Source organism: Meleagris gallopavo, chromosome 25 (assembly GCF_000146605.3).
Source record: "Meleagris gallopavo isolate NT-WF06-2002-E0010 breed Aviagen turkey brand Nicholas breeding stock chromosome 25, Turkey_5.1, whole genome shotgun sequence".
NCBI lineage: Eukaryota > Metazoa > Chordata > Aves > Galliformes > Phasianidae > Meleagris > Meleagris gallopavo.
Genome location: NC_015035.2, coordinates 2690773 through 2717022, shown reverse-complemented (window position 1 = coordinate 2717022; position 26250 = coordinate 2690773). Strand labels below are relative to the sequence as shown.

General features: G+C 44.9%; 1 protein-coding gene across 1 annotated transcript; it reads right to left on the bottom strand.

Moving 5' to 3' along the window:
• Positions 1-215: 215 nt before the first annotated feature.
• Positions 216-25461, bottom strand: KIAA0319L (KIAA0319 like). The gene is made up of 20 exons (XM_031556795.1): positions 25246-25461; positions 20456-21141; positions 15517-15808; positions 13330-13431; positions 12701-12798; positions 11449-11536; positions 10616-10708; positions 9891-10023; positions 9286-9514; positions 8482-8605; positions 7793-7925; positions 7324-7472; positions 6888-7039; positions 6577-6715; positions 6097-6256; positions 5190-5332; positions 4745-4867; positions 4107-4197; positions 3641-3732; positions 216-1655 (listed from the first exon to the last, which is right to left on the bottom strand). The coding sequence occupies exons 1-20, from the start codon at positions 25385-25387 to the stop codon at positions 1468-1470; spliced, it is 3357 nt and encodes a 1118-aa protein (XP_031412655.1). The 5' UTR covers positions 25388-25461; the 3' UTR covers positions 216-1467.
• Positions 25462-26250: the final 789 nt, after the last annotated feature.

Below are 26250 nucleotides of genomic sequence, written 5' to 3'. Positions count from 1 at the left end.
AAACCCTCACTCCCTCGTGCTCTGCTCATCCTCCATCCAAAGGAGAGGGCGGCGGTACCCAAAACTCAGCGCCGGCTCAGGAGCAGCCCTGCAGCACAGCACTGAGCTGTGAGCCTTCAGATGTGGGGGGCACCTCTGTGTCACAGCATCCCTGCGTGTGGTCCGAGTGGAAGACAACTGATGGCCCAGAAAATAAACTCAGCAGCAGCCACGACCACATTCAGCAGGGGAACGTCCCCCCGCGTTCAATAGTGTTTAATCTTCAACTCGCTCGACACAAATCAGTAGTGCAGCAATATAAATACAACTGAGGAAGTTAAAGCCTTTTGGCTTTCACAGCTACAAAAAAAAAGAAAAAAAAAAAAGACCAGTGAAACGAGTCTTCCAGTTTTAAACACAAAGAAAGGCAATGAACTGCCCACCCAACCACTGAGGAGCAGTGGCATCCTTTGTGCCTGTAAGAGGACGGGGCTGCATCCCAGGAAAACAGCACAGTGAGATATAGAAGCAGGTATGGGGAAGGACACCACAGCTGAACCCCAGCACTCACCAGGTTCTGAGGGTTCCCTACCCCACTGCATTTCAAAACTGAGATATGGTTGATGTTCAGACTCGTGGAGGGCTTAAAGACCAATAGAAAGTGCTGGGAGTGTTGAATTACATCTCAGAGCTTTGGAAATTAAGTCTGCAGTGAGACAGAGGTACCAAAAGTGAGAGTCCTGTCCCTGCTCTGGTACCAAACAGGAGAGCCTGCTGCAGGAAGGGGTCTCCTAGCCCAGCTAATTACCACAGACAGGTCAGCTTCCCCACACTGCCATCCCAGTGAGAAAAGTCTGACCGTTATTTAAGATGGCTACAAAACCCTCTCCTACCTGCAAGCTGATGCAGCATGACCACAGTGTTTAGATTCCTCCTCCTCTATGCTACAAAACAGCCAGTGCTTGTGAAAGGACAAGTCTAAATTAAAATAGTGCTTAAACCATTAGGGAAGGTGGAAAGAAAAGAACGAGACGGACAGCAGTAGTTGGCGGCGAGCTGCTGGAGCCTGGAGGGAGCTCAGAGCACAGCCTGCAGTACAGCTCTGACCTTCCTTCCTCAAAAGATTTCCAAGGCAAAGGGCCTGGAAGTCCACAGGCGCTTCCTCTGCTGCAGTGAGGTGGGATGGGAGGGTCCTGCACATTCACAGCTGCTCCTTGTGGCTCTGTCCTTCCAGATCCAGCTCTGCCATTTCTGATGCTTCGCCTGTGGTTCACAGTTGTCTTCTCCTCCCTCTGATTTTCCTTGCAGTTCAAATTCAAGTACAACCAGTTTTAACTGAACGAAAAGAAACCCACAAAGTTATTTTCTATGAAACAAGTTAGCAGCTGCTGTCCTAACCAAACTGGCCTCCAAAGGCCTTTGTAGAACAGGGACGGGAGTGGCCTTCTCCTTCCTACTGAGCTCCAGCAAAAGGCCATCTGAAGGGAGCTATAGGACTTCCTCCCTCTGGTTCTTGGCTTTCAGTGTCACCTGCCCGTTGCGCAAGGAGCCGTTCTGGCTACGGAGCAGTTTCCCTTTTTCACGGTCAGGCCAGGTGAAGATGGCTTCATCGCTGTCCAGCTCCGACTCCGAGTGCATCAGGCTGGTGTTGTGGACCTGGGCTTTCTGCCTGCCACCTTTGAAGGAGAGAGATTTCCAGGTTAAAGCTATCCTCAGTACTGGACAACCACCACAGCTCACTCCATCCCTGTCCCATTTCACTGTCACAGGGGTGGCCTAACCTGACCTCCCCACATCTGACACCCGTTCCCTCGCATGCTGAAGCCAAAGACAAAGTGATCCTGTTTCAGAAGCCTTGGTGTGACAGAGGTCATGCAGACACTGCACACAGTGCAAAGCACAAGAGGTGGGCAGGGAACAAACCGCAGAATACTGGGATCTGCCTCCCTGACCTTGCTCGAGGCACTGCCTAGAAAGCCCTCTGGGGCTGGGGGCTGTGGTAAAGAGAACATGCAGGTGTGCAAGAGGAGATCACTGCGTTCATACTACTTTCCCTACTCTCATCTCTGCTTCTCTTGCCTGCAAGGGGAGGGAGATAAATTAATGGGCTGAATTTAGATTAATGCACAAGGACAGGAGAGAGACATTTGCTGACACTGTCAGCGGAGGAAATATTTAAATTTAGCTTTTCCTTAATGGAGAAATGCAACATTTCCTCTGTTAGGAAATGCTCCCTGCACATATCTAGAAGGAAAGAAGACGTCAGTCAGCAGCCAGCCCTGGAAGAGGCAAAATGAGTCTGGTTATCAGGGAGCAAATGGTTGAGGCACATTTGCTACAGCCTGCAGAACAATAAGGCCTTTATTCAACAGCGGGGCTCTCCTGCACAAGGTGACAGATGGTCACATTAGGGCAGAGTCGGGTGCTGAGGAGGAAACCCGTCTGATTTTGTTTCTACAAGAGCATCTGTATTTGTGCAGGTGGGATGGCCCAGCTCTCAGAGAGTTACATGATCAGCTCTGCTGCTGCAGTGCCCATCAGTGCTACCATCAGGCACCGTTCACTTTGCTGGGACACTACTACCTGGGGTAATACTAGGATGATGAGTAATTATTTTCCACTAGTAATCAAGGACCAGGGACTATTTTTCGCTCCTCCTAAAAGCAGGACTAATATTCTTAATCAAAACACATATTTCAGCATTTGGCAGGGCCACGCTTTGCATACACCTTCCCATTTCTCCCTCCTCCCCTGGTCAATCAGCAGGTGACAAAGGTCTGGCTTTTGATATCAGATACAACCACAGCAAAAACACTCCTGCCTGAAATAACTCCGTGATCTTTGCAAAACACCTGACAAGCACTCTGTAGGACAGCAGTGCGGACAGGAAAATGCTGGCTAAGAACAGCAAAGACAAGTGATTGCCTTCCTGGAATGGGTCAATGGGCCTGCAGCCACAGAGAACACTGCAGACCTCCTCATTGGTCTCTCTCCTAAGAGGAGCATTTGATTCCAGCAAAAATTAAAGGGTGGGTTAAGCTCTCAGAGCCTCATGCCCACAAGGACTAGAATGGATACACTTACAAACAAGTAATCTGGAGTGGGAGAACATGAGGGCAGGCATGAACAGTACTCTCTGCAGGCCACCAAGAATGTTGATGTTGCTTGGTGTCCTTTTGTTTACCAGTCAATGTCAATCAGTTCAGTAAAATGCTCAAAGACACTGAATTCATGCTCAGCCTTGCCAAGGAATTGCGTGCTGGCAAGAAGCAAACTGACTGAAAAGAGTACAGAACTCCATGGAAAACTTGAGAGCTGGAGAAGCTACAGCTAACACCCAGTTCTGGACTTCTTGGATCAGGTCAGTCTCTGAAGTGTTTTTGTGCATCCACTTTGTGATGAGAAGCAGAAACACTTGGACTACACCAGTTTAGCCCCAAATATTTAAACCAAAGAGTTACTTAATTTAATTTTATTAACTTAACTTAATTTTATTAAATTAAATAGCCTGTCTACAAATGAAACAAGCTGAGATCTTCAGAGACTCATCAGCAGTGACTAACATCATGTTTGTTTCACTCTGTGGTTTTTAAGTCCACTGAGGAAGAGTGTTCTTAGCAAGCATTCTGGAACTGCTGAGCTCTTCCCTCTCTTGTTTTACCTGCTTTGGGATTTGGTTTTAACTCCAGGCTTTCTTGATCCGTTGCATCCAAAATCTTGTATTTGCTTTTTCTTTTGGATTTTCCTTTTCGTCTAAAGGGGGAAAGACAGAATTAAGAGGCAGGCTGCTTCTTTAAAAAAGTTGGAAGAAAAAAGAACAAAACAACACACTGATCTTCAAAGCCAGAATACTTGCTTATTTCAGACTATTGTTAACATCAGAAAGCAAAACATTAAAAACATTGCTTTAGTTGCACATTTATAGGCTAATCCAAGCCTCACTTCTTAAACGAACCCAGAGTTTTAGGACTTCAATGTTCCACTTGAAACACTGAGCCAGAAAAGCTAACATCACAGGGCTGAGCAGACAACCTGCTGGGACTCTGGGTTTAAAACTCTTTCACCTCCTAATGCAGCCACTTGGCTCTGCAGCACTGATACAGTGGGGGTTATGGCCTCAGTCCCACCTCTTGCAACAGCAGATCACCATCCAGGATAAGATTCCAAAGGCAACCACAATGACGAAAGATGCAATGATCACATACAGCACACTCCACTCTGAAAGCAAAACACCCCAGAGATAAAGACGTTTTGGCAACTCATACAGCTGACAGTGTGCACTTTAGATGACTACTCTTGAGACAAAAAAACAGGCAGGCTCGACCTTTTGTGGGATTATAGAGACTAGCACCCGTCACTGGCAGGATCTCTGATCCTCCAATGGAAGCCAGAGGTTTGGGACCTGCAGTCCTTCTGCACAAGTTTGTTTGTTTTTTATTTTCGTCTGTTGTCTTAAAAATTTGCTTTCCTGTGGCAGAAAATCCCCCATAGGATCACGGGAGAAAAGGGGCATAGCTTATAAATTGAGAATGGACTCAACTCTTAGCAAATGGTCACCAAGAGGCTCTGAAGAGGAGTCACTTTCCCATCCTCTATTTCCTATCTGAAGGCTATGCTCTGTGAGACCAGGACAGGGACCACCTCCTCGTGCAGGCACGATGTCAGAGATACAGTGAGCAATCAGGCATCTTTAACACAGCGTACCTCGGGCTACAAACTCTGTTTGCCTCCTAAAGGTGAGCAAAGCCAGGGAGCTTTCACATACCACAGTTACTTTCGCCATCCCCCATCTGCACCTTGATGAAGTTCTCCATCCAAAAAGGGTCACAGACGCAGCGTTTGGTGAAGGAGTCGCAGCGCCCGTGCTCAGAGCAGTTCAGCTGACATGCTGGGGACCAAAAACAGCAAGGTGAACTCAGCGACTCACACGTGAGGCATAAAAAAAAAAAAGGATAAGACAGTCAATACTGTCAACCACAACGAGGTTTTTACTCAGATCTAGTCACTGTGCAGTTCATTCTCTTAGCTCAGCCGTAGTTGCGAGCAGGAAGAAGTTGCAAATGTGAGCATCCAGGTCTGATGCCAAAGCAGTGAAGTCCTGCTTCATCAGCAACGTCACATGTAACATGCGAAGAAAATTCTGCCTTTCTTGCAAGTATCCAAAAAGAGTGCAAAAGACATTAGCTCATATCACAGCAACTCTGACTTACTGACTGTGTTAATTTCCAGTGCCCGGAAGATGAGGAAGTCTGACTGCTGTTTCCGTAGTTCATTTTTTAGAGTCCAGGCCACCTCCCGTCCTTTGAATATCTGATGGGGAGGCTGATTCTGCACAAAAAATACCATCTTCGTGCTGGAAGTCAGACAAAATGGTTATCTCTACTGCTTCTCCAAACACCAGGCAGTCATCCCCCTCTGTCTGTCATTACAGGGACTCATTCAGAATCCCAAATTTATTTGAAAGTTGAACTTCAGGTAAGCCTGGTCATGCAGCAGGCATCCCACTGGGACATCTGATCCAACCATATCTTCAAAGCTGGAATGGTTTTTAGTTTGCTAATGGCTTTGTCAAGTCGAGTTTCAAACATCTCCAAGCACAACTTTGCATGCTCACACTAAATATGGAAATATCCAAGCTTTATGGTCTTACTATTTTCATAATCCCTTACCATGGGATGCCTGGACCTCCAGCACCCTCAAACACACCTAAGGCAACAACAGACTGCTGTTAATATGGACAACGTGGCCTATATGCAAACTAACACTGGTTTAGAAGAGGCCAGCTGTAGCTTACTTTAAACCAGACTGCAGTCAAAACCAACCTTCTATTTTCTGTTCTAACAGCTATTACACTGTTTCTCAACATCTAATTTCACATTAAATTGAACTAGCTGTGTAGACAGCAAAGCTTTTCTGGACGATCACCATCTCCAGAGGTGAAGGATAACCAAGACCTGCTTGGCAACTCCTCTTCTGACCCATGCAGCAGAAACACCAATTTTACACAAGGTCTTTGTATGGTCTGGTTATCCAATCTGCTTCCCCAGGGAAAAAAGCCCTTTGGTCACTAAACACTACAGCAATTCTTCTCCTTGTGCATTCACAGACAAATCCTACCTTTGCTCAGTGTATGGCTGGATCTTTTGCACAGTGATGTCTGAGTCAAGGACCCCCAGCAGAACTCCTATCTGTCGGATAAACATGCCCTTCTGCCTCTCAGTCAGCTGGCTGACATTCACATCCAGAATTATCTCCACAAGGTTATTTTTCCTAGGATCTAGTGAGAACACAGATAACACAGACCTTTAGATCTTCTATTTAACAGTCCAGGTACAAGTCAGGTTTCTAGCATCCTTCTAAAACGCTTCTTTTTGAAGCGTTTGAATTCAGAAGTACAGAATACAGGTCTATGACCCTCATAGATAATGACCAATGGTAAGAATCAGCCTCCTAGAACCACATAAAAATATGACTGTTTTCCCCTAAACGTTTCACCTTTCACACTTCTGATCTAGAACTTGCAATATAAACTGCATCCAGAACAACAGAAGGCTAAAGCACTGTAGGCAAACAGGGTACAGCACAAAAACCACTCACCAGGTTTGACTTCCACCGTGGTCCTTTCCACATCACTCTCTCCTTTGGCATCTGTTACTCTGAGATGGAATGTGTAAGTTCCTTCTACCAGATTGGACAGGAGAAGCACCGGATGGTGGTCTGAATTATTTAAAACCTCCTGGAAGGCAGAGCAAAGCAAGTATCAGTAAACTAAGCATCAAACTAGCATGGCTTATCACTAAAAAGTAACCAGGGCAATGATTAGCTTTGTATTTCCTCAGGAGCTATCAATGCTCCCTCTTTCTGACTGCTGTGATGCTGCAGGATGCCATTTAAAAAGGAAACTTTACCCCAGCTGCAGGGCTCCCCTCATCCCGAGTCCACAAGTAGCTGACAATTCCCTTATCATCAGAGGATTTTGATCCATCCAACTCAGCTGTATTTGTAGGCAAGGTGATGACAACATTCCCTGCAATCTTTGCAACTGGCGGCTTGTTTATCTCTAAGCAAACAGAAAGAAACAATTGGAGAGAAATCTGGTAGTGCCCAATGAAAAACTACAGCCTTAGACCTCTACTGTAACCCAGAAATCCCCCTCTAACACTGGTGGAGAGAAGTGCAATTAGGTACTGTGGGAATCAGTGAAAAATATTACTCCTCCAGGAAATGGCAGACATCTGATCACAAAGGCAATTTCAGTGCATCCATTCCTCCTAAGTTTGCCTCTTGCTCAATTGCTCAGAGATAACCTGGGCCCCAGGTATTTCTGTGTATGGCTGGACCTACCTTCTTTGACAATAACGTTGACAGAACTTTGGCTCTGCAAGTTCCTCTCATCCTTAACTGTAAGAGTGAACTCGTACGTCCCAACCTGAAGGCCTGTTACAGTGGCAATGCTGCTGTTGGCATTCTCCAACTTGACACCATCTGGTCCCCTAAACAGAGTACAAGAGGATCAGTTTCAACTTTGCACAGAGTGTGGGAGCTGACCATGAGGCTCAAGCAGAATTTACAGGGTTGGAAACACAGTTGCCTGGAAATACAACACAGCGCGTGGCAGAAAGCAAAATGATTTTCTCCCATCATAGCAAGGTAATCAAAAGAACAAAGGGTAACATTTGCTCTAGTTGGTGGTGAAGCTCGTCATGCCTGATGTGACAAGGATTTAAGACAAGAGAGGCGTATGTGGTGTGTCTTTGTTTGAAATGAAAGACCCAGATACTTGCAGAAGAATGGTCTGGAAGACGATACGCACCGTGTTTTTTCCCAAAGAAAGGAGACTATTTTCTGGTCATCTGAGCTCTTGCTGCCATCTAGAGTGGTGCTGTCCACAGGAAGAGTTAATTCTTTGTCAGGACCAGCATCTGCCTTTGGGGGCTTATTGTTCTCTGAAAAAGGATTGCAATACTTTTTACACATATGCCAGAAAGGTGGAGCTTGCTCCCCAGCATTAAGAAGTTCCTCCAAGAATATATATATTTTCTGCCCATTATTTCAATCTTCAACTCAGACAAAGCGAGTCAAAAAGCAGCTAAGAATTCAGAGATCAGAGTTTTATTGACACATCTATACTAAAAGGTAGATTAATGAAATCTAGGAGTTTTGATCTTTGATTCTCATTCTCTAAGCACTACTTCACCTTTCCTGCTCCTGCCCGCCAGGACTTAGCAGTGTGAGCAGAGACAGCACTCAGGAAACACAATCCTGCCATCACAGGTGGATAATATTAACTAGATGACATTGTGAAAAATAAGATAACAGCCTACAAAGGTAATATTTGTAGAAATTTTCTTAAGTTGGTTCATCAGCAAAATAATATCCTAGAAAGGTCCTCAATTAAAGCTTTTCTGGAAGCATTAGAAAGGTACTACAAGATCTCGAGTATGCTGACAGAATGATGCCCACCTGGAACTGAAGAAGCAAAAGCAAGGAAGGGCAGCTTACCTGGCTGCACTATCACAGTGACCTCTGCAGTGGACTGGTGCCCAGCAGAATCAGTCACTATCAGCTGGTAAGTGTAGTCACCTTCTTGCAGTGCAGAGAGCTGCAAGACTGGTGTCCTCACCCCCTGTGAGAAAACATATTAATGTACTGAGAGGATTCTCTACACCAAAGATCTGAAGACACCGTTTCTAAAGCCACTGCTATCAGCAGGTTCTAGGTGTTTATTATTATCTCCTGTTAAAGGACCAGAAGTCTGTGTCACTTCTGGGAATCTTAATGCCATCCTGCCTCTTGTTTTAGTTAGCTACAAGATGACACAGTTTGGCTCCACACCTTTTGACTGCACTTAAGCATCCATCCTATACCACCATTGATTTAGCATTCACTAATGTTCTGAGGAGTCAGCAACTGAACAGACAGAAAGCACACTCCCTTAGCAGTCATATAGGTTAAAGGGAGATACAAGCTGTGCTGAGACCTGCTATATGGAACAACAGAATCCAAAGCTATCAAGTTCTCATTTCTCTTAATTCTCTATCCTCAAGCAGTATTTAAAGCTGCATTGCTCAAGAAAGGAAATAGGATGCCACTGAAAACCTGTGGCTAGACTGGTGCACCAGCTCAGCCATAAGCTAATAGCATCTTTGTGTGGATTTAGTTTTAAGTATTTAATCATCACATTCTTACTCAGTAAGTTTAAAAGACAGATTTGCTATCAGCCATTTAAAAATAGCTTGATCACAGGAAAAAACCCCAAAACAGCTAATGAGTCATCAGAGATGAGTATAGGAATCCTGCACTGACCTGCATCTCCATCACCTTCCCTTTGCTGTTAGGGCTGAGCAGCCACTCGTAGCTGACGATGCTGTGATCATCAGTGCTCTGGTTGCCATACAGGGTGATGGAGTTCTGAGGCAGGGTGATCACTTGGTTTGGGCCCGCGTTTGCCACCGGTGGATAATCCACTGCTTTGTTCACAGTCAAGTTGGCAGTGGTAGAGTTGCTGGCACCGTCTGAGTCCACTACTGTTAGACTGAAGAAAAAACACAAACTATTGTGAAAGCAACTAAGAGTCACAACTATCAGAGCAGAATATAAAATGGTGGCTGGGGATGCACAAGAAAAGCCAGAAACTTAAGACACTTAAGGACAGTATTTTCATTTCCTCATCTAGAGGTAAAAAAGTACAATCATCATCTTAGACCAGTGCTACAAATTAAGAATAACAAGCAGCCAGATAGCTTATCTTTTTTAAAGTGAAAAGCTATGAAACCACCTGAAAAGGTAGGAGTGAAGAATACATCAGAAAACAGAGCACCCTTCCTGTTTGTCTGGAGAGCAGGCTGACACTTCAGGAATCTTGTACATTTTATCCTTAGGGAACAAGAACTGATGAAGGTATAACCTACCTGAAAGTGTAGTTGCCAGGAACCAGGTTGGTCAGTGTCAGTATGGCAGTGTCACTGGAAACCTTCTCTTCTCGCAAAGGACCCTTCAGTTCTTCCCAGTGATAGCTGACAATTTTATCATCGTCGGTGCTTTCTGTGTCAATTATGAAAGAAAATGGACATACAAGGAGTTGGAAAATAATGCTTCACAATCCCAGATGTTCAGTTCTCCACTTCAGTGCTGGGCTTAGCGAGCAAAAGCTTTTTTAGTCCAAACCCAAGCTCAGATACACAAAGTGTCTGCCCTCGTCTACTCTGCTTCAGAGGTACATTTGAATATCCTTAATTCCAGGTTTGTGTGTTGAGGAAATGAAAAAAACAAACAAACACAAAACCAAAAAAATACAAATAAAATAATACAAGTCCTGGACCAGCATTTAAAGAAACTCCTGAAAAGCTCTACTGTGGGCCAGGGTGATTACAAGTGATGTGTCAGCTAACCAAGGCACGTGAAGCTTAACACAAGAGGCCAGTTCTTTTGATTAAGAGCCTTTTTTTCTACGAGAGTCACTCAGGACAGTATCTTCAGAAGGAAACACGGAGAGGTGCTTGTGTGTCAGCATGTGGATTCCCCCCTCCTAGCAGGAGAAGCTGATTCTATTCACTGAACTTATCCAACAGGCCAGCCCAGGACCAAACACAAAGAAACCAGGCATAGCAGACTATGTAAAACAGGAGGTACTCACGGCTGCCATCAATAACAGTTGAAATGGTTGGCAGTGAAATCTCCTGGAACGGTGGGGAGACGATGGCAACAGGAGGACGATTCACTCGAGGCTCTGCAACAAAAACAGAGCTGTTACGATGACACCTGCAGGCAGACCATGGTACAAAGCCCCAGCTGAGGAACTAGGAAACTGCTTTGCTTCTGGGCACCAGGAGTGGTGAGCAGAATACATGCTGCACATCTTCCCTCTCCCCAGCTCTATTTATCCCTTCAGACCCTGCAATCACTTAACTGATAGCCTGGCGAATCTAGGAGAGGAGTCCAAAATGTGGAGCAGATGTGCTGTGCAGCTTCAGGACAGGCACTGATCAGACAGACTGCAGAGATCTGCATCATCACCAACACAGTAATTCTTGCTTCCAGCAAGTTATGAACCAATGCAGGGAAGCAGTACTAACAAAAAGGACTTAAAAAAGGAAGGAGGAGAACTGCTACCACAACTGTACTCTAGAAATGGCTGCAGTCCATCAGTGCTCCCATGCTGAGATGAGATGATTCTAACTGAGCAGCACCTAGAGTTCTAGTTTCTATTGCAACAGAGCTCTGCCAGCATGAGGCATTTCCCAAGCACTTGTCTGTTAGTATTCCAGCCCTTGCACTGGGTGGCTGGCCTGCATGTGGCACAGCAAATAGCTGTGTGTGTTAACATAGCCTCACATTTCAGGAAATGACTCAACACACACACAGAGATCTCAGCACAATCAATTTGCATGATGTTAATCTAGGGTCCAGTCAAGTAAGCAAAACAGAGAGGCAGGAAGTTAACAAAAGATGCACTGACATTGAACTCACTTGGATTCACTGTTACATTCACATAACCCTCTCCATGTGCATTTTCCCCATCGACAACAACTTTGAATTCATACAGGCCAACAGTAAGCTGGAAAGCAAACACAAACAATTATTCACCTTTGATCAGGACAGCAGAACCACAGTTTGACATGCTGAAAAGTCAACTCACTGTGCCTTGGTACTGTATTAGAAGCACAAAACACACAGTTCTGCTCCAATCTATACAAGGCAAAGCATGGCTTCCAAGCCAAAATTACACTACATATATTTTAGTTTACAACAACTGATCAGAAACTAAAGACTAATATTTCTTACTGCCACAGGTGACAGGTTTGTCAGTCAAGACTGACTTTCCATCAACAACAAGCAAACAGAACAGGTCTGAGAGATTAGTTCAGGCTGTCTGGCCACAGGAATCTGTACTAGCAGACTGTGTTTGAGATTTAAAAAGCCTGCAAGTAAGAAAAAAAAAATCTCTTATGTGCTTTTACAAAAAAAAAAAAAAGTAATTTCTTCTCTTTCTTCTAGGGGACATGAGTCAGTCTGTCACCTTTTCATCACAGCTGAACCAAAATGAGAAGGTCTGGGTGCTGGACAACAGTCATGCTACCCAAGAGACTGAAAACCTGACAGGGACAGACGTGCTCCTTTTGTTCTCTGCATGGTATCACAATTAATACATGCACATTTTGTTCTGAGTGCAGAAGAATCCATGATGCTCAAAGGAATGTCCCATAAAAACAGAAGTGTATATTCATACAATATTTAAAGTCGTTCTCTTGTTAAGAAACTCCATGTGCAGAAACCAACAATCCTTTCATTCCTTTAGATCTTGTCTAGAAGCAGCAGCCAGGGACATGCTAGGAGGTATTCCATCCCTCTAAGCTAATGGAACCAGCCAGTCCTTTTAGAGACTAGCACAAGGCTTCCAACCTAAACAGACCACTGCAGTGTTTCGGTAGTAGAAACACTCACAACCTTTTGTTCATGTTGAATTGTGTCCTTTTTAGTTTGACACATCACACGTAGGCAGCTTTTAGATCCTGAAATCCATTTCTCCTCCTCATTCCAGAGCAACCTCCTTTTTCTAAGGGACTCAGAAGAGGGTTTGTAGTGAAATGTTGGCTGCTTGCCCATCGTGCTATTTCCTCTTCATTGTGAAATCATACACAAGTCTTTCCTGGCTGCCAAGATTCCTGTTTTCTTCACTTGACATTCCATACAACAGGACACCAAGCAGCAAAAGCTTTACCTTAGATAACTTAAGGGTCTGGGAGTGTTTTCCTTCCATTTCTCCACTGTAGTCTTTCGGATGAGTAATCAGTTCCCACTCATAGGAATAAGTGGTTCCTTGAAAAAAATCACAAAAAAGAAAAGCTCCAGAAGTTAGTTTTTGAAAGACTGCCTTTCTGCCTGCTAAAGAAAAGCATTAAATATTTACAAAGCCCATTCTGCTGCATGGAGAAATGAGACTGCTTAGAGTCTGGACTGCAGCTTTGCGGGAATAAACCCAAGAAAAGAGACAATCTGTGCTTCTAAACACATTTACTCCAAAGCCAAACCCCATCTTTCTGCCTGTAAGGCATTAAAGAGCTTTGGAACAATCACGACTCAGGATGGTAGGAGAGAAAAGCATTATTGTGCTCACAGATCCTGCAGGCACAACATAATGCCAGTTTCTGAACAGGGACACATCTCATCTACCCCCGCTGCTGTGCACCACGTAACTTGCTCGTCTCCACTCCTACTGCTATTACTGACATGGAAACTGTTCTCTGACAAAAGACACTTTCAGGATTGCCCTTGTTTAATGCTGCTTGTAATGTCTGTTGGTCATTTCACCATCACCTGCCCTTGGCAGAATCCCCAGGGAAGCCTTACCAGGTGGTGGTTCAGGAAGGACAAATGCATTCAGCTGAACTTCGTTCTTTGGCAGGGTGACTTCTACACTGTCTCCAGCAGAAACCACCAACTCCTTCATAACTGAGAAGGGGAAAGACAGAATTGAAAGAGAAACAGAATAATTACATACGTATGTAAAAACCACCTTTGCTTCAGAGTCTGAGGAATAAAAATCAGCAGCAAATGGCTGTATTTTGTAAACACCTCATCACTCAGTCTAACTCCTGTTTCAGGTTTCAGTTTCATTGTTAAAGCACGAGCACTAATGGGCAAAATTACTCTGTCACCTTCAACCCTTTGCAGACACTGGGCAGCTCCTGCTCCTTTTCTGAAGAGCTGAAATGTGACCCTCAGGCCCTGCACAGGGGCCTCTGTTCAGTCAGGTCCAGCAGGATGTGAAGGGCTTTTTGCTGACAGGTTTTTGGCAGAGAACCCAGCTGCAGTCTCATGGCAAAGCAAGACAAACATTGCTATTTACCAAATTGCAATTTCAGATCTTTACAAATATATGAAGAATCCAAGGCATTTCTTAGTTAAAAACTGCTTGGGGGCTAAGAAATTTTCTAGAATCTGCACAGCTACAGCTCTGAGTACGGGAACTCAGAATACAAACCTGATCCTTTTGTTTATATTTTCTTTTTATCCTTTTCTTTTCCAATAAGAAATCACTGCAGCACTTACTATGAATTTTCCTCCAACACCATTTCAAATAAATTGGCAGATAAAGAAAGCTTTCTCCTTCCTAGTTTGCCACTTCCTAGTTTGATCCCATCAAAGACAATGTTTCAAAGATAGGCACCAAAAATCCAAGTAAAAACAGACATGGAAAACACCAGTAAATATTGAGCTTTTCTTCCATTTGTTTAATAGCTATTGGAATCAACCAGCTAACTAAAAGAAAACAAATTTATCGGATCCTTTCTTCCCTCCCTCAATTACTCCACCTCCTGAGATTTTACAGCCCCATCAGTCTTTCAGCTGCAAAGAGTTCCAAGGCAAAAAGAAATCTGACCTCATCAGAAAACAAACAGAGAAAAACTTAAAACTGCTCTGAGAAAAAAACACCCCTCACACGACCATCTCTGCACTACTGAGCAAAACAAGGAGGCCCTGGCTATGCTGCTTTCCAGCATAAACCACTAAAGATATTTTAAATAAGTTTTTCAGTTTTAGTTGGGTTTAAGTCCTTAAAAAGAATGCTAACTTGTTAGCACAGGCATCCAATCAGCTGCCTGCCTAAAACATCCTTGGATGCAACATTTCCTTTACACGTTCTATTTGTTTCCTTGTAAGGGAAAAGAAACCCTACATTCAAAAGAAAAAAAATCAGAAAATTGGATCAACTGAATTCTGAGCTATCACACAACCAGCACACACTGGTCAGTATGAGCACACGTCCCCACAGCATGAGATGATGGCCTGTGTGGGTTAACAAAGCTGCCCAAAGTGCATTTTTGTTTTCAGACATCTTCAAATGTTTGCTTTAAGAAATAGCAGTGTGAACAGAAATGCCACTTCGCTGCAAAGCACAGCGTGGGCGAATGGCCAGGCACACTGCTCTCATGTGCACTGACATTTCAGAGATGGAAGACAATCAGATGCACTCCATTTGGAACAGACATTAATTAAGGTTTCTGCTGAACTTGATAGAGAACAACATGTCACAACTGCTGAAAGAATGCTTCACATGACTGTGCCTCACACCACATCTCAACTTGCACTTTGGCAACGGAGATATCACAGTTACTTTCAATCCATTCCTGGAAACAAACCCAATGCTCATATGCAGATTTATGATGCCAGTATCTCATGAATTCATGGGGACCAACCACTGCACGCACTGACACACGTGTCTCAACATCCTTTTGATGGTACCACCATTAACACACGTGTCTCAACATCCTTTTGATGGTACCACCATTAACACATGTCTCAACATCCTTTTGATGGTACCACCATTAACACACGTGCCTCAACATTCTTTTGATGGTACCACCATTAACACACGTGTCTCAACATTCTTTTGATGGTACCACCATTAACACACGTGTCTCAACATCCTTTTGATGGTACCACCATTAAAATACCCAGAGCTTTTCAGTGCTGCAATGGTTTATCAACAAAACCTAAAGAGGTGAGCACTGAGGGATCCCTGCATGCTTTCACCTGGTGCAGCTGCAGTAGTACTCGGTGACACAGCAGTGTTTGTCTGGACTGGAGGAACACTGCTATTTGTGGGAGCACCACTTGGCACAGAAGTAGCAGCCTGCATCTTCGTTGTGCTTTTCCCCTGTGCAGGGCTGATGGTGGGCAACGTATCCGAGGAGTGGGTTTGGATGAAAGCATCACCCAGCAGCTCGGGCTTCTCTGTCTTTCCAACAGCTGTCAAGCTCAGTGCCACAGGACTGGAGAGCGTAGTCAACACCGGTGGCTCTGGTGCAGATGTTCCTGCATGGATCTGGAAAGGAAAGAGTAGTTTTAGTTGAACTGAGCTCAGTTTTGTTTTGCTGTGTTTGTTTCACAGAAGATTAAAATTCTGTTGGGATTGTTCTGCATACTGAACTCCACCAAAAGTTGCACTTCTTCATTTTGGAGGATGCTGAGAAGTCCCTGGGTTGTTTCTCCCCATAAGGGTGATGTTTTACTGCTTCTAAAACATTTCTCCATGTTATTCCACAGCAGAGAAACCATTCCTAGCTGAGCAGAACACCAACTGAGACCTCAGATCTAAGAACAGCATCTGAAGTGTCACTGCTGTTGACGTGGCAGAAGATCTGGGCTCAAAACTGCAGAGAACAGGACTAAAAGAACGGAGATGTGGAATAACACAGGAGCACAAAACAAGGATTGGGAACTGGGGTTCATTTGGGGCATTTGTTTTGGCCACATCCTCGTACTAAAGCTGCACGGCTGGCAAGCACACAGAGGGAGGGCTGCAATGGCATTTTTATTTAATAATCAAAGATTTTCAGCGAGATGAAATTTATTCTGAATCTCCCTTCAAAGCAAGGTGGTCTGACATAAACAACTGCCTCAGTGCATGCCAGGGGGAGATGCTGCTGGGGCAGGGAGCAGAGCCTGAGGGTGGAAAGCTTGCTCACATCTATACAGGATGAACAACTTTATTGAAAGTAATCAAAGTGGCAGCACCAATTTCCTTTCTTTCATCAGAAAATTCCTTTTGCAGTACCCAGCCCCGTTCCAGCTCTCAGCCCAGCAGCACCATTCTTGACAGTTCACCTTCCACCACGAAGCACACGTGTGCAGCGCATTCTGCTGAGCTAAACCTACTTGGGGAACATCTGCTAAATGTTTAAAATGGAACAACTCACTGTTTTCAACTCTGGAAGTGTTTTGAAACTGGATTGCTCACCGCTGCTCCTCACTATGGGAATTGATCACAAGCTCACATTGGAGGAAACGTTCTCAGGCTTTTATGCCATGCTTTTGGCATCCAGTCCAGGAAACAAGTGCTCTAGACTACAGTGGGCAACATCCTGCTAGTAAATGGGCCAAGCTTATTAAGAATTAAATAGTGGTTGTAAAAATAAAGCCATTCTGCATGCATTGGAACAGCCAGCCCAGCCACGAGCAGCAATGGAGGCACTGAAGGTTGCTCTGCAGAAGCATTTTTCGCTGTTTCAGGCAAACAAATTTCCTCCCTCCATATCCTGGTTAGCTTTCCCCAGCCACAAAACTGAAAGCATTGCCCCCTGCTGCTCTCCAGCAGCAGCCTTGAGACCAGCAGCTGTGTGACTGGAGATGCTGGCACACTTACCAAGTAAGATCAAGTCAGAAAAGCTTCATGAGAGCTCAGCAGCCAGGCAGGAACTCAGAGACACTCCAGACAAGCTGCTTCAGGAAGGCACAGGAGGGAAAAGCCTCCACGATTGCTCACCACCACAGGGAACCTTTTTTTTGCTTAGTGAGAATCGACCCACATGGGCTGCAAGAACAGCTGTCACAGATCAGGCACAGCAGCTGCAGCTCTGCTTTGCTCAGTAGTATTTTCCCTGAGATGGATGCTTCCCTGAGACACCTTTAAATGCCTAAAATACCTGACAGTTAAGAAAGACCCTTTTCCTCCCAGAAGTCTTCAGGATGAACTGACAGCCAAATGTCTGTGTGCAGCTCAAGTGAGATAAGCCTTGCCTGGGGCAACATAACAGTCAAAAATGCCTCTGATGCTTGTAAGCTGAGACATTTCTTATCTTTTACCCAATAACCCCAAATTCTTTAAAGCAAAGAGCAGGAGATCTCATTCTTGGGGGTGAGGGGAAGACGAGAAGTTTGCCAGCTGTCCTATCTTATTAGCTTCCAAAACAGAGAAAAGTGGCACAGTGGCCCAAGAGAACGTGTCAGACATTTCTTATTCCAACCTATAGCTGCCTTTGTCTGGGACAAGTGACCTCTCTCCCTGTCTGACAGCATTATGTCTGTAAAATTCTAACAGAGCAGCTACGTGCATCAGAACCTGCACTGAACTCAATGTACTTTAAAGAAAAACACCCATGATCCAGAATTCTGTTTCATCCTTCACTTAAATGGGCCTTTCTCTGGTGAGAGTGGGGTGCATATACAAAATAGGCTCTCTGCAGCTTTGATTGTTGGCTCTGTTGTAAAAACCCCACTTTAAAGGCTGCCCATTTTCCCATGGTCTGCCTGCAGGACTGCTGCAGTGCTGCTGGAGCCCTTCTCATCAGCAGTGCTGCACTTAAATACTTCTCCTGGTTGGCTATTACACGCACTGCTGGATTCTAAAACTGGCCAAGTAATTCTACAACAAGGTGGAAAGATTTTGGTGCCTGGCAAATATCACTCACTAAAGGAAAAGCCCAAATTTCCCTTCCTTAGCCAAGGACAGGTGAGGGTGCACTGCAGTTCACCCTGCTGTGTTGTCCATCTCTGCCCCTGTAGCACGGATGTAGAAAAGCCACAAATTAATGCTAGCTGCAAATTAGCAAGTGACACTGCAGGTGGCCATGGGGCTGTCAGAAATGTGAGAGGAAAATTAAAGCTCAGTGAGGCAATGTCTTCCTAAAACAGTCACCTGACCATTCCCTGCATCTTTAGGGAAATCCTTTTATTTCCTCCTTGCCACGCATTCAATATTCTCACCCACTTCAGATGTTTGATGCTCCCAAGCATGAACTGCTTTGCATGCAGTAATTTCCTCCAGCTTCCACCCCACCTGCCAAATCTTTGTAACAAATACAGCGTTAGAAGCACTGCGTTCACCTGCTCAAACAATGTACCTGATCAAATCTAGCTCAGATTAAATTCTATTGATTTCACCATGCGTGTAACTTTACTTATTTTGGCCCCAAACCAACCCAGCTTGGAAAAATCTCTACTTTGGCATCTCCCTCCTGCAAAGGCTGGCCAGGGCCCAAGTACAAAGCCTTCAATGTTGTATCCTTGGCCTAAATTAAACTGCTCTCAGATCAGAAATGTGAGGACAGCTGCATAGCTTGACTTATATTTTGCTGGTGAAAGTTGGATGCTTCGCTAGCCAAGGAATCAGCCCAGGGCTGGGCAGCATCAGCCTCAACTCAACACTGCTGGTAAGGTGGTTTTTCTTAATTCTTCCTCAAAAACCGCATCCCAAACCTTAGAAACGCGGTTGCCAGGAATTTAATCACCTTTTAGGAAGAATTTGTAGTTGTGATGAACCAGAATTTCATCAAAGATCCAGATCTTCTTGCTAGCAAAAACCAGAAAGGTGAAGGAAACCCGTTCCTCCTCACATACACCCAACAGTGCACCTTAATGACAAAGAGGAGCACTTCTACAGATGGGAAATTTGGATACTTAGCAACATTCACCCGTTGATTACTGCACATAATTTAATATTTGCAGCCCATTTCCTGACAGGCACTGAGCAGTAGTAATGAACACTCAGAATGCAACATGCCACATGCAGAACAAGCAGGGAGATACAGCAGCTATTCAAGAGCAACAGAGGTCTCAGAACAGGTTGCGTGCAGAATAAACGCGAGGATGTGGTCACTGTAAATCTCACATATGAGGAGGGAAAAAGCAGCAGGGTAAAAATGCTGCAGTACTGCAGGGGAGAGAGAAAGCTGAGCTTTTAGATCAGCCCTGGGAGCTGCGAGGCTCTGGAAAATCAAACATTTGTAAAGTCCTGGTGCATGATTTCACACGGCAGCAGGGCTGCCCTGCAGCTCCACGTGGTGCCTCTTGGCTGCTCTCCACATCCTGCTCACAGCCCCACCTGGAACCACGATTTGCATTCAAAGGAGAGAAATAAATTCAGGCATTTCCAGAACGTAGCAACAGGAAAAGGCACCAGGCTTCAACACTGCCAAATCCTGGAGACATGGCAGAAGATATATAAGGAATTTCACAAAGGATTCTTCTTGTTTGACCATCATCACTTGTGGGCTTTTCTGTATATTTTTAGAAATATATCTATTTGCAGATTTAAAAATGCTAACTTCTCTTAGGACTAACATCTGGATTTACTAGATTTAAGTGGCATGTGTTTGCAGTAGAGTCTGAACTGGTTTCATTCAAGCAATGCCAACGTAAGCTTCTGGGGATTTGAAAAACTGAAAGCCTTCAAAAACAGAACAGAAAGTTAAGATGCCAACACAAGTAAGCAGGCTGACATGGGAAACCCTATGCATAAAAGTCCATAAATAAAATACCTTGCTGCCTCAATTCAGTACTCCAAAGGAAAGTTTTTGACTTTGTGGATCCAAAAAGGTACTTTAATGGGTAACAGGTGTCAACTTCCAGGTGTTTCCCACTGACATCACAACTATCATACCTCACTTTTGCATCTTATTTGGTCAGTAGAGTCCATGATTTCATACAAAATGTAAGCATTATTATTATTTCCATATTCCTTCTCTGTTTACCCCAAATAGGAGGAAGTGGGGAAAAAAAAAACTCGTCCCCCCCTCAAAAAATACAAAACAAAGCAGAAAATGAACCCTTGTCCTTGCTTTGCTGACAGGCTGAAAGCAAACATCTAGAAAGTTATTCCATCATGTAAACAGTCCAAATCTGTATAAAGCAAGAGCAGGAGAGTGACAGCTGTCCAAGATAGCCCCACTGCAGTCCCAGCAATCATACTCACCTCTGGGAAGCCAACACTGTCTGCATCACCAGATCCATTCACATTATTGCTTTTAGGAGGGAATGGGCTTTTGGTTTTCTGCTCTTGAGGATTCTGCCCATTTCTCAGCAAGTCTTTCTTTTGATTTGGAACAGGCCTGCCCTCCCCCAGGTGCTTCAGCACTTGATCCTTCAGGCGCTCCGTGTCACTTCGGCTGCTCCTAGACCTGCTGTCTGATGCTCTGGCTGCAGCCTCACCAGCAGGACTTGCTGCTGTGTCCCCTTTCAGGAGCTGCACTCTGTTATTTGCCAAGCTCCGTTTCTGGAAAGACCTCCACAGTCGTTTTTTCCCCTGGACTGGGATTCCCCAATCCAACCACCTGCGAAGCCAGCTCTTCACATCATTTCCTGTTTGAAGTTTTAAGGAGTGCTCTGTGCTTTTGGATTTCTTTAAAAACACCAAAACAGAATCAGAAGAGCCAGTCCTGTCTGTCTGACACGCGGCAGGCACGGAGCAGTTCACCTGGATGCACATGTTTTCCAAGAACCAAAAGGCATCACAGGCAGGGCTCTGGCAGCAGGCAGTCTGACAGGACTGCACAGTGTGAAAGCCTTCCAGGAGCTGTAAGTGATGATCTTCCCATGACTGCAAACGTCCACCAAGCAGGATCTTCCCTGGCTCACATTTAGATCTGTTCCAGTTTGCATCTGGGAACGAGGAAGACAAAGAGAGTTCTCAGTTTTCTAAAGCAGTCAACAAGAAATCCTCATCACTACTGTCAAGACGAAGTTTCCATACTCTGCCCATAGTTTCCCTTGCAGTTCTAGCAGTGCCTTGCTTCACAGTATAAAAGCAATTACCTGTCGCACATTTCTTTACAATTAAAGTTGCTTCGGATTTCAGACTGGGGGTAGAGCAGCAATTGCTTCACACATGGATTTTTTTTTTCTAGCATGAAAAACTGGAGTGCTTGTAGGGATCAATGGATTAAAGGCTTCCAAAATTCAGAGCTCTGCAGATTAAGGACTCCCTAAAAATAGACTAATGACCTATGGGACTGTTACACTGCGCTGTGTTCAGCATCCAAGGCATAATAGGTCACTGCAAGATTACTTTACCAACTATGCCACTGGACTTTGAGTCGTGCAGCTGGACACTGTGCTCTGATTTGCCTTCCTCCCTGTTCAGACCACAACACAAATGGGGATTATTATTATTATTATTATTATTATTATTATTATTATTATTATTTTCCTGTTAAAGTAGTGACAATTTCCTTTTGTTTCCTCCTATTTTTCTAATCAAATGTGAAGCTCACAAGCAGCAGCCAGCCTCCACCTCTTGCACCAACCACCCTGGGAAACTCTCTGTGAGACTGTGACACAAACACAGTGTTTTCCACCTTGGCTACTTTTATCATTTGACTTCAGAATATTCCTGCCACGGAGGCACTTACCTCACACTGCTGATGTGGCAATGAACTCTGATCCTGTGAATCACAGTTAATACCCAGAATTGGCAGCACAAATTTGCTTTCCCCCTCCTTCTGCATCAGCCCCAATATCTCTGGGATAACATTATATGACCAAAGAAAGCGAGCAGCAATGACAGATGCATTTCACTGTAATCCAGTTATCACAACCATCACAGTGGGTGTTACTGCTCTTCTGTTACTCATCATTAAAGGCTTCCAAATACATTAATTTTGTTTACCCAGAGTGGATTAGGACACCTGCTCAAAATAAAGAGCGATGGCAATTTTCATGTTCCTTCCACGTGCATCTCTTGCAACACCAAGAATTTCAACTCAAAATGGGAACTCAGACCACGTGGAAAGTTTATGATACAGCAGAAAGAAAGAAGCAGAAATGTTATTTATGGCTTATTTGTGAGACTAGCACAGCAGAGGCAGTTTGAAGACAAAGCTGAAGCAAGCCAGCATCAGCACAATAGAAGGCACCTGGGATCTGTGAGGGGATCACAAGACCCAGAGCTCTCTGTGGGTGTCTGAGCCCAGAAGTGCAAGAAAGGAAGGGAAGCTCTTCACTTGAGAAACAGCAATCTGTGAAATATTGCATATGTTCAACAGAAAGAAACGTTGACAACAGCACCTTTAAGATCAGCACCATCGTTGTCACACTTCATCAACACAGCATCTCCCTGCAGAGCAGGCAGACAGGCAGGCAGGCTGCCCAGGGCCAGCAGCTGACCTCATTACACTCTGAAGTGCTGGGCTGACAGTCACCCCAACACGTGGCTGTGTGCAGGCAGGGATGATGAGCAGCTGGCACCGACCTGGCAGGTGTGGAAATAGGGCAGAGCACCAGGAGGGGCTGTGAGCACAAGGAGGATGTGAGCACACACATTGGGCTTGGAGGAACAGGCAGTGAATGGAAGGATAACACTTCTGCTGTGAATTTCAAGAGGATCTTACCTGCAGAGATTTGATTTAGTCTTAAAAGAAAATGACAAAAGAAATCCTCACTTTCTGTTTAAGGTGAAGCACTGTTCCTTAATACCTACTGTGCAGGAAGTGCTGCTTTCCACATCCTTAAAAACTCTTCTCATCCTGAACTCATCCATCAGGTTGAGCCCTGGCTCACGCCTACCTCACAAACTAAGGCTCAGTGTAGAAGCCAGGGCTTTCCAATCACAGGTTTAGAACAGGGCACAAACAGAATGGGTGTATTTAAAATGTAAGTGTTCCCAGGAAGACATCACTTGTGAAAGAAGTCACTATATAGACAAGCATTATATGCATGCATCTAAAATTTGAAACTCTAACCTCCATAAGCATCTCCTAGGTATGCCAGAGCCAGGATTTAGTCTAGATGACAAAACACCACCGTGCTGAGAACACTCTGTTCTCTTCTAACCCACCATGAAGTCAAAATGCAGAGATCTGAATTATATTTCATCCAGATTTCACTTCCAAAGTTCTGGTAATGCCCACCTAGGACATGTTTATCTGAAATAAGCCAATATGGTTTCTGTATTGCTCTACACAGATAGCTTAAAGCTCAATTAACTCACGGAAACAACAGAAGTTAAACAGGCAACTCACAATATGGAAGGCCAGCATTGAAGATGTGCATTTTTCATAGAACCACACTGATTTTCATCTATGCAGTTCCCGTGGTGTTTGGCAGGGTCACAGATTCACACAGCTTCATTGAATCACGCAGAGCTCTTCTATCTACATTTGCATTTCACCTCCGCTCTGCCAAGAAAACTCCCCTGGCCTGTTCACAACACATTGCCTCCCCGGATCCCATAGCAACACCCTAAAGGCAGACAAAGCCCCACTCTGCTACCTGCAGCCCTACAAACGGGGATCTCTGCAGCACTGGGCAGACATGGACCTGTACCAAACGAGTGGAGGCAGCTGGAAGCACAGGCAGTTACCAACTTTGGCTTCCTTAGACAGAAGCCACCTGTTCAGCCCCTTACAGATCCTCGTGCTACGCCCTAAGCATGGCAGCTGCACAGAGGGACCTGCAGGCTGGCTCAGGCCAGCAGGGTGGTGAATCTGCTCACTGTGATCATCCATGCCAGCAGCTTCAGGGGATGCGAAGCAAATCTGAAGCAGGAATGTCCCCGTGAACAAGTTCTATCCTAAGCTCCAGAAAGGTAGCCAGCCTTGCACAACACAAATCACATGACTGCTGCACACTGTGTGCTTAGTCACTCCTCAACACTGCTTTTGTCATTTTTAGCTCTCTAGTATATACATGCAAAAAATGCTGTCCTTCTCAATCTGTAGAGCTCCTGTCCCTCTGATGCAACTCACAGCTCTGCTGAACAGCAGGGAACTAAAATGGATAAGAACAGTTTCTATTAATAAGCTCAGGTTCATAGACTTAGGCAGTTAATCCCCAGTGATAGGGAATTAATGATTAACAACTTGACTGCACAGACTTTTTTTTTTAATCTGTCACGCGTAACCAAGTATGTCAACACAGCTCCTTGGGTAACCCCACATAACACATCAATTTCTGGGCATCTCTGATTCCTCTTCAGTTTAACAAACTCTGCTGCCTAAGTGATACCTACAAAACCAAAAGAACAACGTGCACACGTGGTGAAAATGCCACCTCCTGGGGAAGATGTGGCTTAAAACACTACAAGAAATTTAACCCATTCATCTGAAAAGACAGAATTTGATTTTTTTAAACAAAAGAAAACCCAAACACCCAGTCCATTACATGAATGTCTCCAGGTAAGAAACTCATTTGATGTGTTTACTTGAGCAAGAGGTTGATTACTCAGATTTGAACAGGAAACATAAAAACAAACAAAAATTACCCGTAGGCAAATAGACTATTGACATACAGTGTTTGTGGAGACTTTACAAACATTAGGTGCTTCAAAACGCTCTTGCCTTCCCAACCTCCTCCAAGTACTGCTCAGATGAAATTATTAACCAGAGTATCACTTGTTCCTTTTTGGGAAAAGGATTTTCAGCTCAGAGAAAGCTCCCTGTGAGATACAAACGCCTGAAAGGCAGCAGGACATGTGAAGATGCCCAACAGAAGCTGCGTGGGGCACACAGACCCTCAATAAGCAGCTGGGTACCAGAGTGATACAGCATTATAAGAAACAAGCCCTCATTGCCCCACACCTCCCCACAGAGCTTTGGTTATCCCACGTTTCTGACAGCTCATTTAGCAACCATCAAGTTAGTTTGCTTTTAACCCAGCTACAGAGGCTAGCAGCCAATAACTTCACTTTCCTCTCTGAGTATTTCAAACGCGTGAGAGGGATAAATATCCACAATACAGAAAAGGTCCCAGGCAGAGCAGCACAATCACCTGTTGAGGAGCACAAGGCACACAGGCAGGCGCACAAGTAGAGCAGCTGCAGGCTTCTCAGCTCCCTTGCAGGTCTTCCCCAGCAGTACTGTGGCAGAAATGGAGCACTAATGCTGAGCTTGGCTTCCAACCTCTTCTCCATGGCCTTTGTGGGCAGCAGCAGGGTTCTGGAAACACAGAAGATATCCACTGGTCATCAATATATACCTGCAAGGACTCACTCAGCATGACGAAGAGCACAGAGTGTTTGCAGAGGAAAAGAAACACCTAATCTTATCAGCTGAGCACAGCAAATAAGCAGCCATCCATGTCACAGTGCTAGAGTGAGACCTTTAGCAGCACAACTCCCAATCACTGAACTGCAGCACGCCTTGCAATTCCCCACTCCGACTCCATTCCTTTCAACAGCAAAACACCAAACAGCACAAATTGCAAAGTCTGGCTTCCAATAATGCACAGGCGATGGATCCTCACCCAGCTCCTCCAGCACAACACACAAACTGACAAACCACACACTGACAAACCACACATCTGTGCAGCGATGTCACTGCTCACACACTGGTGCTGCTTGGTGCCAGCCACCAACAAAGCCAGAGGAACACAGAATCGTTGAGCAGCACGAAGATAAGGAAGGGCACGTCCAGCTCCGTGGGCACAAACCAGAAAGCACTGATCCTCACCGGTATCCTGAATATCAATTTTCAGTATCCTGAATGTCAATTCTGGAGCCTCAAATGCTCCCGAAATCCCACCCATCGCTAAGCAAGGTAGGATACAAAACGTCAGTTCTGTAGAAGGGATAAACAGCGCCTGTTTGCAGGGGCAATGGGGCGTTATCGGGCACGAGGAGCTCAACCTGCCACGGTTCCAGACTCGGAAAGCAGCGTCACCACAAAACTGGCCGTCAGCGCGTCGCTTCAAACTCGTTAATTGCTAAACCCGGAGGGCAGCCGCCTCGCACAGGGAACCGGCCGGCAGAGCCCGGCACCCCGCGCTGCCCCACGG